At 40.6% G+C, this 16,023-nt stretch overlaps 2 protein-coding genes across 5 annotated transcripts in view; both read right to left on the bottom strand.

The window, feature by feature from the left end:
• LOC128262269 (uncharacterized) overlaps window positions 1-13,259 on the bottom strand; it is a 34,759-nt gene extending 21,500 nt beyond the window's left edge. Inside the window, exons 1-2 of one of the 4 annotated variants that reach the window (XM_052996431.1) lie at window positions 12,773-13,259; window positions 10,570-11,098 (exon numbers count right to left, since the gene is read on the bottom strand). The gene's annotated coding sequence lies outside the window, so the exon portion shown is untranslated. The other 3 variants (XM_052996432.1, XM_052996433.1, XM_052996434.1) reach the window with 3 other exon arrangements.
• Window positions 13,260-14,723: 1,464 nt separating this feature from the next.
• Window positions 14,724-15,648, bottom strand: LOC128262286 (uncharacterized). Its single transcript, XM_052996454.1, has 3 exons — window positions 15,359-15,648; window positions 14,893-15,150; window positions 14,724-14,834 (listed from the first exon to the last, which is right to left on the bottom strand). Exons 1-3 carry the CDS (start codon window positions 15,514-15,516, stop codon window positions 14,810-14,812), a joined length of 441 nt encoding a protein of 146 aa, XP_052852414.1. The 5' UTR covers window positions 15,517-15,648; the 3' UTR covers window positions 14,724-14,809.
• Between the last annotated feature and the right edge of the window lie 375 nt (window positions 15,649-16,023).

The raw sequence follows: 16,023 nt of genomic DNA, 5'->3' as shown, positions 1-16,023 counted from the left end.
ATCCGAGGGGCGTGTTGAGTGAGACATATAGATGCAGTCCTGACTGACTAATCAGTGGGACGCTGGCTTGTCAGCATTACAACTCTTTCCCATTCCCATTCCCGATGGCTGCCATCGCGGCGGTTCAACCATCATCGTCATCGTTGGCGGCGCATGTAAAGCGATATTTCAGCTGTCACTTCATGCTTCAACTATTCCAAATCAAATCAATGCGAAAGGATTTTTCCCCCGCACCAAGTCCCGACTCGTTGGCAATGATTTATGTTAAAAGGACTGCAAACACGCGGATTGTGGGGGCGGTGCGGGGGATGAAAGCGTTACACCTTTTACCAACGCAATGAAATCGATTGCGTATCAACTATGGAAAAATCAGAAGAAAATCAATTCACAAAGTAAAAGTTAACCAGGGAGAATGGGGAAATTTCTGAATGAGGGTGTAAATGCAAGTTGGCATTTTTGTGAGAATTCTATTTCGCTTGTATTACAATTTAATTTAATTTAATTACCAATTAAATTAGTTTAACATAGAAAATCCAAATAATTTTAACTTATTACCATTCCAGTTCAACTTTAATTCGTTGATTTAAGTAACAGCATATAAAACAAACATAAAAATTCGTTGGCCTTCAATTTAGTTGATTCAATTCCTTGACAATTTAAATAATTTTCAAAGGTTTCTTAGATATTATTTTTATTTAAAATTGTATAGTACCTTATCTTTTTAAAAGAACATTGCGCTCTACTTCAATATACACGATTACCATTTACATATAAGCCACTCACACCTATTTTACCACATTTCTGTACTTGAAAGGAAAGCTTTCCCTCTCCAGTTTTCATTGTCGTGTGAGTTTTTCCACCATAAATTTGCAAAAATGAATCTACATTGCAAATGCAAGCGAATATGTGTGTGCGGGTGTGTTTGTTTGAGCGTGTATCGGTGTAAAAAAGGAGAAACAAAGCATAAATGTGGCTCACCAAAAAGGAGCAAGAGAGAAGAGGCTATGAAACAGAAGCTAACGAAGCGTAAAGTTTGCCAAGCGGCAACCGACCCCTTTTTTCTCCACCCCTGGCCGTCAGCGTTTGCCTTGTGGCATTTTTTATTAAATATTCCTAATAAATTATGCAAAACTCTTGTATTGCCTGGCAAGAGAAAGAGATGAAGAATGGACAAAAGAGGAAGAGAAGGACGAAAAATGTGAATTCTGGTCAAATCAAAAAATGGGCGGCCTTCTGTGCGTATGGGCGTGCCATAACTATCAATAACTTGGCCCAAAAAGCCAGCCTCAGATCCTGGGACCTCGATTATAGTATGTGTGGGTGACTGGAACAATGGCTGCAAAATGTGTTGAAAATGGGTTTAAGGACGAGACGTCCTGGACGCCCATAGGTCTGCCTTATAATACAATAAAAGTAAAGGATATCGCTGTATCCGCTCGTGATAATAAAATAAAATTGAAATATGGCTTGCAATTGAGTGAGCGCAATGAGTGGAAAGCCTGAAATCGCTTTTCCTGTGTGTGGGAAAGCCAGAAAGGGACAGGCGACTCTGTCAGCGACTGTATCTGTGTCTCTTTATCTGTATCTGAGCAGTTTATCCGTGACTGATGTTGTAAAATCTCCTCTGACAGATGTCCTTCAATAACTTGACAACCGATGCTTAGTTGTTGATGGAACGACTAAATTGTTGGACTTTTAGTCAAATGGCTTGCTAACAATTTTAGAAAGCACACTTTTGAGAGAAGTCGATAAAAAGACAAGCACCTTTACTTGTTTATTTTAAATATATCACTTGAAAAGGTTTAATAAATATAGTAAAAGGTCTCAAAATCAAAAGTCAGGAAAATTCATCAACTGCTCAAATGAATGCACCGCAATAAATGAAGCGCCGACAAAGTCAAAGCCATGTTTATTCTTATTTCCCACAGGCTTTTGAAAAGGGTATTCTCATTCCCACTGATGCATCAACTCAGCTGTAATCAATTCACAATCCCATCACCATCAGCATTTTCCCCATCTCGATTTGAAAATTTCCTGAGCAATGTATAAAAAATGTTAAACAAAGAACTAAGCTTATGAATTAATAAGCTCACACAGGCAAAAAATACGCCCACATGCACTAAACTTGGGGCAAAGGGCTTTCACCAAACTTGTGATTTTTGAAGGGCTGGCATACAAAATCTGCAGCACCAGAAACAGCCAGTAACAACAATAACAATAAATACAGCAAATGTCTTATTTATTTTGGATTTCTTGCCTGGCAGCAAGAATGAGGAGAAATTAAGTTGCCGCCTCAAGCTTTGTAACACCAGCAAAAGATTGCCACACCCACAACCCCAACTCAAACACATACCAACCCGCATAAAAAAAACAACATAATGCCAAGAAAAACAGAAACGACATCACGAAGGCGAAACAACGAGTGTTTATCTGATTTAAACGTTGCCAACAGTCGGCAACATTTTCCCGCTTTTCCTCTGGGGCAACCTTTCGCGTGTCTTTGACTGCCGCCTGCCTGCCCTTCCCCCACTTCGCAAAAACTTATGTTTTCCGACTTTTCCTGGCCAAGCTTAATTCTCACTTCTGGTGGAAACTTTAATATTAATCATACGACCCGTATTGCACATGAAAGCCGTCCAGCTGTCTACACCTTTAGCAAAATGAAAGTAGGAACTGATGCTATGAAATTTTTACAAAAATAAACTAAATTAAAAAATCATTTTTATACTTGCGTTCCAAAAAATAAGAGAAATATATTTTAAAATAGAAATACAATTACACCATTTAGTCAAAATAGAAACAGAAACTCAATCAAATTAAATTAGTAATTGGGCAGGGAAACTAAATAAACAACTTCCAAATGATCTGTTTGTTCAAAGATAAATACTTTTCTCGAAAAGTGTAAATCTTTTAAACTTTTTGCCAAAATGGAGACACATCCTGCCAGAGGATTACACATGACCAACACATGAAGCGCTTAGTGTAAATTCTCCCACGTTCAAGTCCGTTCTATTGACTCTCCCCCCGGGAGTGAAAATGTTTTCTGCGGTTGGAGTCGCCAAACGTCAAAAGTTCTTAGTTAAATTCGTTTTCGTTTTTCGCAAACTTTCCTCAAGTGGCTCATTGTGGTTGCTGGCGCTGTGAAATGTTGACCCACCAAACGGGAAACTCGAAAAAACGGGCGATCCCAAAGGGGGGCGGAGATGGGAGATAACCACCGCGCGACACTTGCTTACTTTTGACAAGGACACGCAGCACGCACACAAATAAGCGAAACTAAAACTAAGACTCCGACTAGGACAACAGTCGCGCCCTGCTCCTTGCGGTCTCCGGCTGCCAAGGAATCCTGCCAGAAACAACTGAAGCCAGGACTAAGCCCAAGACATGCTAAAACTTTTCGGATGTGGCAAGGAAAACGCAAATGATTAAGTGCGTAGGGCGCTATAATTCAACAAGACAACATTGCAGCGATAGACGCCGAGGGAAAACCGCAAACGGCAGGACGAAAAGGAACTGCTCCACTATTCGCAAACGATGCAATTGCAAATGACATGGCCAATGGAGCGAGTTGCCCCAAGTGCCAGTGCGAAAGCAAATGCTTTGTGGCAGGCATTGCAGGAATAAGTTTTGATTGAGGCGAATTGAATTTGATGCGACAAAGAGACGGGCTTAAATAAAGCCAAATGAGGAGCTCGGAATCACGGCGCGGATTAAGGGATAAATCAGGCGTCCAGGGTCAACTTTGGGGCTGCGTAAATTAGCGCACAAAACTTGGTCTTAAGCAAAACCTCCTTTTAATATAGTCTTCAGTACTGACAACTTAACTATTTTCTAGCTACATTTACTCACAATAAAAATTAGGCAACATAAAAAACAGTTTAAATTACCAAATTTACTTCCAATACTGAACTAAAAGTTATGACAAACTAAAATTGTAGTCATTACATGCAACGGTTACTTATGCCAAATAATTTTGTGGCTAAACTTTTAAAAACTTTGAATTATACCATATATGGTATGGTATACCATAAAATATTTTTTTAACTTTATGAGTTCAATCATTTGAAGACTGATTTATACTTTTATAATACACAGCAGCAAAATATGCAAAGGTTAGGGTAATATTTCGCTTACTTTATGTTTCGCTTACTTTCAAATATCTATATTTAAAACTATAGCAATTTAAATTATTATTTCAGATACTATTGCAGTTGGCAACACTGAGACAGACTAGCCCCCTATGACAGCCATCTGGACTTGTCTACTTCAACCTTTCTGCTGGGTTTTCCATCGCTTTCCCGGCTCTGCTTGCTTACAGATTTCCCAGCGACAGAAGCAAACACGAGTTTTGCTGTTTAGCATTTCAACACAAAAACAGACAGAGTTGTTGCTGCTGCTGCTCCTGTGGCAGAAGAGCAATTAATATGTATCTCTTACTCGGCACGCTTTATCACTTCACGCCACTCCACTTCTTGGCTAGGAAATGGAATTTCACTCCGTGGCGAGTTTCGTATGCTTTTGTTGCTGTTTGTTTATTTTCCCTCTCGCTTTGTTTTGCTGCTTGCTTGTAATTTCCTTGATTTTTATTTTCTGTTTTCCACATCTGCTGCTGGTGGACAAAAACTTTGCACGTAGCCATTTTATTTAGTGCTTGGGCATTTGGCACAGTTACAGTTAGTGTTACATTTGGAAACGCCCAGCGCCCGGCTAGCAGACGCACATTTTTGGTAGCATTTCTCGCAAGTGATTTATGACAGGCTACATGGCGTATACTTGATATTCCCTTTGCCCATTGCATGCAAAACGCATTTTCGCAAATTTTTAAATGGCTCGAGAGGAAGAAATTGGGGATGGATACGAAGGAGCGGCAAGAAATGGCACGCGCTCAAGCTAAAAATTTAATTAAAATGCACATTTGTTTGTCCTTGACAGCGTTTTATATTTTTTACTTAATTGGGAGAGCCGAGCAGCCTCTAAGCCCGCAGTGAAGCAGTGAAATGAGAGCGATGAGCAGACGGCAGGATGTAGGATACCCACTCACACACACACACACACACACACACTCACTCTTGATTTCCATGATGCGGTTAGATAGGGAAAATTACGACGAAACGTTGACACAGAAACTAAAACACGCACGACCAACCTGAATTAGTCGGGCGTGGAGTGGGTGCGAGTGTGACTCGAAAATGTAGTTAGTCAGGACGACATCCCTGCTCCATGCAGCCTTCGCCCATCTGGATGCCATTTTGCAGGTGCTCGAAATGAAAACGGGCCCGGCAGAAGTTAACTTGACTATGCAGTCGGGACTTTTCGTTGATCAACTTGCGTGCGATTTAATAGAATTGACGTGGTGGGAAAACTTCAAAATTAAGAGGACACTTGGCGTAGACAGCAGCTGCCATAAATAGCGATTAAGTGCGTACTGTGTTATGACAGAGATATATAGCTTTGAATTAGGCATTATATTTGTTTAAGTACTTTAAGAAAAACATGTATGTTCATTCTATTTTTTAGCTTTGCACAGCAAAATAAATAAATCTATGTCTACAATCAAATTAATGCTAAGGATTAGGCTAATTTTTGGGAATTGGCAACTATAGAACCTAATCTAACTAAAAACATAAATCACCAATTGCAACGAATTACTAATTAAGCAGTTACGCGTGACGTTCAAAAGCCAGCTGAGCATCCTGTTGCGATCCGATTCCCACAGCATTTGGGAAATCATTTCCGTATGCTGAGTGCCATTCATATTGCATGGCCCGCACTTTGCATTTGCCGGCGAAGTTCTGCTGGTGTTATATTTCTGGCGGAAATTGGGAGCAGCAGTCGGTACGTGCCGTAAAAGCTGGCAACTTGCAGCAGTTTTTCACATTTGCCCCCCAGTTTGCAGGGCCGGGTTTAAGGGGTCGTCGGAGCAGGCACGCAATTACGGGGGATTGGCATTACCAGGACTTCCCGGGATCAGCCAAACTAATATCCATTTCGGCTTGTCCCCTGTCCAAAACAAAACGCATTAAGGCGGAAGTGCATTCCGGGTTTATTTTGCAATTCGCCGAGACATGCACGTATTCATATTTACCTAAATAACTACTCAGTACTGAGGGATAGGGGAGGAGTGGCAGGGGGACGAGGGTGCTTCTCCTGTTGTCCTTTTTATGAAGGGCATACAAATGCTGATCCAAAAGGATTTTACTTACAAACGAGCGAGCAGAGGAAAAAGTGCAGAAGAATCGCATTGTCCCTTTGCCAGGAAGAGATCGGAGGACGAAGGACGAGCGAGACGGGTCATAAGCCAGGGCATAGACAAGCGCACTAGGATATGTAGTGGCATAAGGATTTGTTTTGCCCGGCTGCAGATGATGAGGATGATGATGAGCCTGCTCCTTTGCCTCAACTCAACTCAACCCAACTTATGTGCAGTCACAGTCTGTCTGCTTTGTTGTACTAAGCCGAGACTGCCTCTGTTTCTGCCTCTGTCTCTTTCTCCTCGGCAGTTGCTGTCTCTTTCAGTGTCGCATCTTGTCTGGGACACGGGACATGGGGACATGGGACATGCATAAGTGGCTGCCTCACAAAACTTGTTATTTGTATTTACTTTTGATTGTTGCAGCTGCATTTTGTCTTCCTTTTTTCACTGCAGACAAGTGTCAACATTAAAATTGCACTTCACTTTAGCTTTTATTCTACATCGCTACTCCCAAAACAATTAAATGCCCCATCGCATCCCACATTTTCCTTAACTATTTTGGGTCGGCTGCGATTTTTCATGGGCCAACTGTCGGGTTTCTTTGCCCTTTATAATTTGCATTCTCGCTTTTCTTTATTTCTGCCAATTTTTCCCCGTTGACGTCACTCACTGCAAAATGAACTGTCAGCGAGGAAATCGAAGGACTGAATGATGCTTTAATGGGCTCTTTCCATCTCATGTTGCAAGTACATGTGAGAAATGGGATGTCGAGAAAAATACTTTATGAAGTACTGTCAAAAGAAAACTGATCAAATGTATCCAAATACGGATCAATATGAAAGGGAGATAAAAGGCTAACAATGTCACAATCAATACTTTTAAATTATATTTGAAAAAGATTGCTTCTTAACTACTAATTTTTTATTGAAACAAAGATTATCAAATAGCTCTTGGAAAATATATAATGGGTACACAAAAACTAGAATCAATAATTGAAAACTATAACATATCATATTGTTTTCGCCCTAGAAATACTTGAAACTTAAAAAGGGCTTATTTATTTTTTAAACTCCTATTTATTTTATTTTTATCTGTAAAAATACAAAAATCATATGTTATTACTAGCTGAAAAAATATACTTTTGATATTATTTTGTAGTGACGACTTATTTCTAACAAAATTACGGACATAAAAATAGGGAAACTTCGAGTTCCCCAAAATTTTCCAACTTCTTGTGGACATAAATGTCTTTATTGACTGGCTCTTTTGCTTCATGGATTCCACTCCAGTTAACCGAAACCACTCAACCCAACTGCATTGGCTGGCAAAGGCCAACACATGACGTCAGGAACAGGTCGGAATTTCCCTTGCCCATTTTCCGCACTTTCCCCGCTGCTTCCCTTGGCAGAAATAAAAGACCCCTGCTGCTCGTTGGCCAGTCACCCACAAATAGCATTTTGTGTCTATTTTAGTGTAATTTTCCACTTAAACGGTTTTTTCACTCGCAGGCTGCTGGAAATCCTTTGGAAATTCCCCTCCCAAAGTCGGCAAGAAGTCATCTGCTTGTGCTGCGTCTGGCAGCCGCCGAAAAATGGCAAGTTGGAATGAAAATTATTGGTTACCCCGACTGCGAAAAATGGGTAACCGAAAGAGGACGAGGGAAAATATATGGACGTCTCCAAATTGAGTTTGAGCGGTTTTTCCAACACGCCCCGTAGTTTTTCACTCCTCTGCTATCGATTTCAATTGTGCTAAGGCAACTGTATCTCCCCCGATTTTCCTACCCCACTCTCTCCCCCTTTCGGCCAACTTCAAAGTGAGCAGCGTGCAATGAAATTGACACCCGCAGCGTCGACTCCATTGGAATGAAACTATGGATGGGCGAAAAATAAATGTTTAACGAAATGGAAGCATCTCGCATCGGCCTCCTTCACCATTTAAACCCTTTACCACTCTGCCTTGGCAATAAAACCATTTTAATGAGATTCAAGCTTTAAATTTCGCGCTTTTTGTGCAAGGGGGGGAAAATGGGGAAAAGCGGCTGGCCACAAAGGGCATGGCATACAAGTGGGCAAAAGCGTGTTAACTTTGATGGCTTAAAAATAAAGGTGAACGATTTTTTGCTTCCCATTAATCATACAATCTTTAAAATGTGATTTATGTATATTCTAAATAAAACAGTTCTGGAAAAAGAAACCAAATATTTATAAAGTTACAGGAATTCTTCGCATAAATTAAAAAAAAAATATATCTAGATTAAATGAATACATCTTTTTTAATGTAAAATTAAAAATTTTTGTTCGTAATTAATGTGGTGTCGTCAACTTTGCGGTAAAGCTTTGTCAATTTAGCTTTTTTATCTTTATTACTTAAATTAAATATTTAAAGAGAGTATATATTTAAAAGAAATAAATTTAAGACTATCAAAATAAAAGCCAAATTCAAAAATTATTTTCTTTAATTATTTAAAAAAAAACCTACCCTTAAGATTTAAACTCATATTTAAATGTCTTTAGCACATCAACTTTTAGTTACTTCTACAGTGAAATTTTTATTTGCCATGACACAAATCATTGACCGAATATACCCGATGAAAGTGCCAAAAATGGGCTGACTCAATTATGTAACTCAACGAGAATTTTAATTAAAAGCATGCAGATGATTTAATTGATTCGTGTTTACAACGCATACGCCGTGTGGGCCCCAATGACCAACCAAAACCAACTAAGCAGCCCACTTAGAGAGAGTTGGGTAAATATTTTAACAACTTTGTTACGGCGTTTTTATGAAAATTGGACACCAGCGAAAAACAGAAGGCGGCTGCGAAGATGGAGCCTCCAAGATGGACGTTTACACAGTTAATAATAAAAACCATTTACTATGCTAACATTTGAGCGGCTTGCAGGTCAGCGGCGGAAGCGGAGATGGATGCTCTTGCCCATCTCGAGCTATTTTTCACGCTTAGCGTAGGGGAATTTTGAATTTTGGACACGAGATGAAAGATGAACGAAGTCAAAAATCCAAGTTGAGTGCCGGGAAATGTGTTTGCGATGGGTTAAGTATGACTTACAGTATGCATATGCATTTCATGGCCCACCCTCCCACTTTTAGTTCAGACTCGTGTTTGCTTTGACTTTGAGCGAGGCAGCCATGAAAAATTAAAATGGGATTTCCAAGCGGCAGCTGAGCAGTAGTAACTTGAACAACTTTTTCCACTCGCTCGCCTGTCAGCATTTTCTTTTCGATTTTTCGCCGCCTGCGAGATGATGTATGTCGGACAAGTGCTTGAGTTCGAGTGGAATGTGGCGGTGAATGCGGTGGTCCTGCTGCTGCAGGATGTGGGTTAGTCAGCCAAGCATGTGGCTTGCATTTAATTACGGGGATTTCCCCGGATCCCAGCCACAGACTGCCGGATGAGGGAGCTAATTGAGCTGCGAGCGAGTGAATTGCCTGGGCCAATATTCTGCGGTGAAAGCACTTTCTTTGGCCACTAGTTTGGGGCACATACATAATAAAGGGGTCGACAAGTCAGGGCTGCTGGCCTGGTTTTGGGACAAGAACTTTAATTATTACTTAACGCTTTCTCCCCAGAGACCATAGAAAAGTAAAATATCATAGCTTCCTTTTCTATGTCTAAAAAGCAAAACAAAATAATGTTCATGCAATATTCACAGCTTTAATTGGTTTTACATTTGGAAGTATGATTCGATATAAATACTCGCTATTGGTCTAATTTTGAATGCATAACATATTTTATGCAGTTTAAATGCTGAATGATTGAAACACTACCAATTAATACCTAACGGATATACAGTTGAGTTCAAAATAATAGTGTAAAAATGATTTAGGTTTCAGATTTACAATTTTTTAAATGCGTACAATTTTCTTATGAAAAAAAGTTATTAAAATATTTTAGAAGATATTAAATATAGACTTTTTCTGATTAGGTAAATATAAAGATATTGACACTCGTCCTTGAAAGCATTTTTTAAAGATATTTGTCTTCTTTCGAACATAAGTTATATTTTAAGTAAGTAAAAACTGTTCAATGTAAATGACAGCGGCCAGCTCCCAGTCCAAATTCACTATTTAATATTTACAAGTAAAAACATAACACTGTTTTGTCAAACCCTTTGCTAATCCCATCTGCCCCACTCCTTCACTTAACTTGTTTTCCAAAACGAACAACTTTCTTTGCACTCCCAACTCATCTGAAATTGCGATAGGTCAGGTTTTGGCAGCACCTGAAAAATGGAACAGCTTCCATTAAATTTTGCTGCTCGATTTGCCAGCCAAAGGTGACCAAGGACATCAATTTAACGCCCCCCACAGTAAAGTCTAAGTAAAATGTAAAAAAAAGAGCGTCGGGGGCTTACCTTGTGCAATAATAAAAATTCGTTGTACAAGGTAGTCTGCAACTCGTAAAAGTGTTGCCAATGTTGATGTGGCTGCTGCTGTTGTTTTCCTTGTTGTTGTTTTAGCATCAAATGCTTTGGCGAACTTTTGGCCTGGTTGTTGCTGGCGATTTGTTGTTTGAAGCTTTTGTATTAGCCATAGAACATAGTTGCTGCCAGCGTTGTTGTTGCCGTTGATGACCGAGTGACTGAACCTGCTGCTGCTGCTGACGATGTTGATATTGCTGCCGTGCTGTTGCTGTTGCTGATGCACTTGGTGTTGCTGTTGTTGCTGCCGTTGATATTGCTGGTGTTTCCGTTCATTGTTTGTGTTTCGGGAGATAGAGTTTTAAAACGTTTTGTGCTTATTGTTTTAACCACTTGTCATGGAATGAATTTGAAAACTATTTTATTTGCTTGTCTCCTGCCCTTTTAGGCAATTGTAAACAATATATGTTGTTTGTTTTCGTTTGTTTGCTCGCTTTCTGATGAATTGTTTATGGGCATTTGGCTAACGATAAGGGAGAACAATAAAAATTTAATTTTTAAAATATTTTTGTTTGTGCTTTTTTCGGATTTCGCATTTCCTTTCCGCTGCTGATGATGATGGGAAATGGCAGCCCATATGCCAAAAGATTTATGACCATACAAAATGGCAAGCGGCTGTCTTGCCCCCAACATCCCAGCTCCCCTGTGGTCCATGAATTATGCAATGAAATTTATTTCATTTTTCCCTTTTGAGGGCGAGAGCACATGAGTTTTTTTTTAGCACTGTCGAGGTCGTCGACAGACTTCTGTTATTGTTATAAATGAGGGAGAAATGATTCTTAAATTTATGAAAAAAGTAGCATATTTCGCCAGCTGAATGAAAGAAAAAAAAGTAGTGCTCGAGGATACTTTGACACCTCGGTATTCTCTGAGTTTCTCCTTCCTGACCTGGCCCATTGTACCCTGTCGCCTGGCTTTCCTTCCACTTATTAGTCTGCGTTTTGCAAATATTTGCATACGAGGCACGTTTCAGACATTTTTCTTCGGCTCATTCCTTTTGTTATTATTATTACTCTTTGCTGCCACTCCGCTTTCCACGGTTTTCTTTTCTTCTGTTTTCCGCGTGTAAATGCGAGATTTCTTTGCACCACATTAAGGAAAACACAGAAAATGGGTAAAAATATGTCGAAAGAAAAGTATTTAATTCAGTTAAGAAATGTTTAATGTCGGCCAGTTGTTGTATAAAACATAAAATTAACCAAGACAGGAAAAAAGTTACAGAAGTTACATCAATATTAAGTTAAGAAATTAAAGAAGAAGGAAACAATAATTGCTGGACTTTTAATGTGCGCCCTTATAAAGTTTTGGCATTGCCAGGGATGCCGAATAAAATATTCTTTTACGAAGTTAATTATATTTAAGGAAGCAGAAACTGAATAAGCACAATCCTACCACTTGATCTTTGGTTAGGGAAGAAGTAGTAAGTTGTCACTTATGTAAAATAAGCACAACCAAAACTAAACTACCAAAATAAGAACGAAATTTCCAAGTTCCGCAAAATATAATGTGATCGTGAAAAACACTTAAGAGAAGAGCCCCAAAGTCGTGATGTAAAACATGAACTTTGGATTGGATCCACTTGTTAAGCATCAAAACGCCCATGAAACTCGATGCTTGCTGCCCAATTTAAAAGCTGCCTTGACAAGGACACTCCACCGATTGATAGCCCGAACATCTCCGAGGAACTAATCCTCAAGGCGACCCCCATAATCCACTTAATCCGCCGAACCGAACACGTTGCTGCCTATCAGACAAACGATTTCAGAAACAGAATAAGGGAGCCGCTGCAAGGACATTTGGCAGGCTTCGCCTCTTATCCTCCATCCCCTTTGACGACCCCTGATTGCTGCTGTATTTCGGGCCCTTCCACGGGCGCCACATCAATTTGTAATTTGTAAATGAAATTGCCCTTGCTTCGCTTCCCTTTTTTTTTGTCTTGCGCCCACCAGAAAATGCAAATTTGTCAAATTGATTTAAAGCCCCGATGTCGGCCAATTTAAATGCCAAAAATTAATTACACATGCATGCGCACACACGAGCTGGGGATTTTAGGCCTGTTTTTTTTTTTTTTTTTTTTTTTTGTATTTATTTATTGTGTTTAAGCCGCCTTCACTTGACACTTTTGGGAGTTTCGAACTTTTGATCTTTCGGTAGGGACCGCTTGCCTGATGGGTATCACCGCCCGATTGCCGAGATTCGCACTCGCACTCGTCCTCGTCTTCACTGGCACCTCACACATTCAGTTGGCAGCTCCGGCCCAAGTCAAGTATCCGCACCGTTGGCCCGCCGCTAAACGAACACCGCCGCGCTCCCGAGTGAACTGACTTAGGGCAACGAGCTCCGCCAGCAGGTGACCCGAACTGGGCCTCGGCCATCGCCCGAAGCTGGCTCTTATCAGAGCCGAAGGATAACCCGAGAGGGCAACGCAGTCGCACAAGAGAGAGCCGGCTTTCGTTGGTGTGTGGTGAGTTTTGGTTTAACAACTCGCGTTGGTGAAAGGACCCATGTGCCGTGGTGAGTGTCGGCCCTTATCAGTTGTGCGTGGTGTAGTAGCAGTGGGGGGACAGCTCTTATCGGGCTCCAGACTGCTGGCCCTATGCCGCCGTGCCGCCACATCCACATCCTTGCCTCGTCTGAATCTCGTCCTTCGGGCTGACGAATGTGAGCAGGCGTCTGGCAGGAATGTGCCAAAATGTCGAGCAAACAACGTCGCCAAGCTGGTTTTTGTTTGCCGCAAAACCGATGATAAGACCAAGTCACTTGCAAGTGCGGGGTCCTGATTTTCCATCAGAGTGCAGAATGATTTTCAGAAAGTCACTTTACTGTCTCCCAAGTTAGCAGTCAAGTTACAGGACCTTTCTGAGGATGAATTTGCAGATATTTTGATTTGTTTATATATGTTTCAACAATATTTATGTGGCTAATAACATAATTATTGAATTAAAAATGTTTTACGCTAAAACAGAAGTCTAACTCGTATTAAAATATGTTGCCTTCAAAAAATATAACTTGGGGTCGAGAATTTCACAAAAAAGTGACAATAATAAAATATGTTTTAATAACAGTTGAAAATGTAAAAAGGTCTTTTCCCTCTTTATACGAAAAAAAAACACTTTAAAAAGCTGTTAAATCGGAAATGTAATTAAAAACTGCTATTTAGGTTATAAGCTAAATTTAATAAGCCCGTTTTATATTTACAATTCTCTCGACCATTTGCTAAATTTACAATACATTTTTTGAAGATCCAAATTCAAGCCATCCCTTTCGACCCCAAACAAATCGTAGCTCGGCTGCCGCAATCAGTCACAATTTACTCCCTAACTGCTCCATTTCGCAGGGATCCTGATGAAGAGCTTCAGCGCTGGGACAACGTGTCCGAGCCATGTTTTGTGCAGTCACAATGACCAGGCTACAGCCACTGCAGCTCCTTGCTCTGTTGGCTGTCACCTCGGAACATTCATTCCGACTTTCATGCTTCTGTCAGCCGGAGAGTGTTATGTTTTGGCCACTCCATGCCATCGCGATTCTAGCGACAACGGCAGAAGGAAACCCATCGCTTTTACGCGCTTTCCTCGCGGCAAAATCAATGCAGCGGCATGTCAGCCTGGTTTATTGGCTTCCATTTGGACGCTAAGCAGGCCAAACTAATTACCGTGCATAATAAATCAGATCGCTGTCATAGTCTGCCATTAGTTTGACACCACCCCACTGCCCACTGCCCACTGCCCACTGGACACCGTGTCTTCTAGCATTTATGCAAATTGGCAGCAATACCGCAGCCCGTGGCGAAGTATCGGTCTTGCCTCACTGCCTTTTGCATTATTAATTGCAATTTGTTTGCTATTTATTCCAAGAAAAGTGCACCAGCTTTAACCTAATAATAGTCAAGCACATGGCTTTCTCATGACCACGCTGAAAATCGAGTTTATTTATGCAAAATTAATTGATTTCTATTGAAAGCGAAGGGGCATCGGCTAGTGCAGTTGACACACTTTTCTTGGAACATAATGGGGGGTAATTTATAATCGTGGCACAAATGAAAGCTTTTGAAATAAAAGCCACGTTGCGTGACTTTGTTGTAAAAGGTTCAAATTGTTACAAATTGTTTACCCCGTAGACGAGGCGCATTAATCAAGACTTTTTATTTAGACATTGTAACTGGACATATAGCATGCTAATACAGAAGGAATGATTGATTTCTGTGAAACAGAAAATACTAGTTTAGTTAAGTGGCTTGTTACTGAATATAATTCTCACCTTAACTGCCTAAAGAAGTTGACTTTTTTGCGAGTTTCGGACAGATTGTGCATGTGGTCATCCAGGAACTTAAAATCCAGGCCCGTAGTGAACTCAAAATCGTTTTTGGGCTTGCGATTGAATACCGGATCGGGTGTTTCTGTGCTCGGAGCAAGGGGCTTACAACGATTTGGATATGGCTGGGAATATTGCCGTGTATAGCTCGATAGCATTGGAGGTTCCTTGTTGTCATCCACATCGGCTGTTCCATAACGGGGACTAAGGAAAATGTTAGCAGTCATATTATAATTAATATAAATTAGAAATTATATTTATTAAGCAGCACTGTATCAGCAAGATTTTTTAAATTAAAAAAATGTAGTAATTTGGTAAAAAAAAAAGTTTATTAGCTGCACTTTTTGCTTTGCAAAACGCATACAAGAAGGCACCCTTTTAGTTTTCCCAAACCAGAGAATTTTCCACTCACTCATCCATATTGAACGACTGAAAGTTGACCAGCTTTTTTTGCTGCGTGGAAATCGTTCTTAGCCCCTTGGCGCCCTCCTCGAGCATCGCCTGTGTGGTGGTCTTCATTTCATCATTGGCCATTGATTCCCACAGCTTGGTCTTCTTTTTGCAGGCCATTTCGACTGGGTTTTGTGTTCGGAAAGGTGAGTTAACGATGTGAACAGGCACTCGAAACGAAGTGTACTACTGGACGATCTGAGAGGTTTCTCAGAGTGAATTCCTTTCAACCTTTGAGCTCGCCATAATCCCCAGCGCACAAAAACAGAAATCACATCATTAAACAGCCAGAGAGTTGTTCGCAATCGTTGCACAATATTATAAACGCCACAATTGAATTCACAAGCGGATTTATTGTGGGCGGAGGCAAATGGTTTCTGAATCAATAGGCGATGAAAATGAAAATCGAATAGTGGGTCAGCGGTGGAAATGCACAGGAGCCAAAACGAGTGGGTGTGTTTAGTGGCCAACCCGACTACAATGGCCAATAACAATGCCCGATTGGCTCTTTGGCGTCGCTCATAATGAGCTGCCACCTCTGTTTGCTTTTGCAACGACATTAATACGGGCTAATTAAACAAATATTGTGTGCATCCGACTGCGAGTGTTGGTGCGTGTGTGTGGGTG

The sequence above is a fragment of the Drosophila gunungcola genome, unplaced genomic scaffold (genome assembly GCF_025200985.1).
Source record: "Drosophila gunungcola strain Sukarami unplaced genomic scaffold, Dgunungcola_SK_2 000001F, whole genome shotgun sequence".
Taxonomy (NCBI): Eukaryota; Metazoa; Arthropoda; class Insecta; order Diptera; family Drosophilidae; genus Drosophila; species Drosophila gunungcola.
The sequence above is the reverse complement of the archived record's forward strand: the minus strand, read 5'-3'. Positions and strand labels throughout refer to the sequence as shown.

Coding starts and splice junctions, on each gene's coding strand:
- LOC128262286 (XM_052996454.1), bottom strand. CDS start 15,516: ATGGCCTGCAAAAAGAAGACCAAGCTGTGGGAATCAATGGCCAATGAT. Junction 15,151..15,358: donor CAGTCGTTCAATATGGATGA/GTGAGTGGAAAA, acceptor CATTTTCCTTAG/TCCCCGTTATGGAACAGCCG. Junction 14,835..14,892: donor AACTTCTTTAGGCAGTTAAG/GTGAGAATTATA, acceptor TCTGTTTCACAG/AAATCAATCATTCCTTCTGT.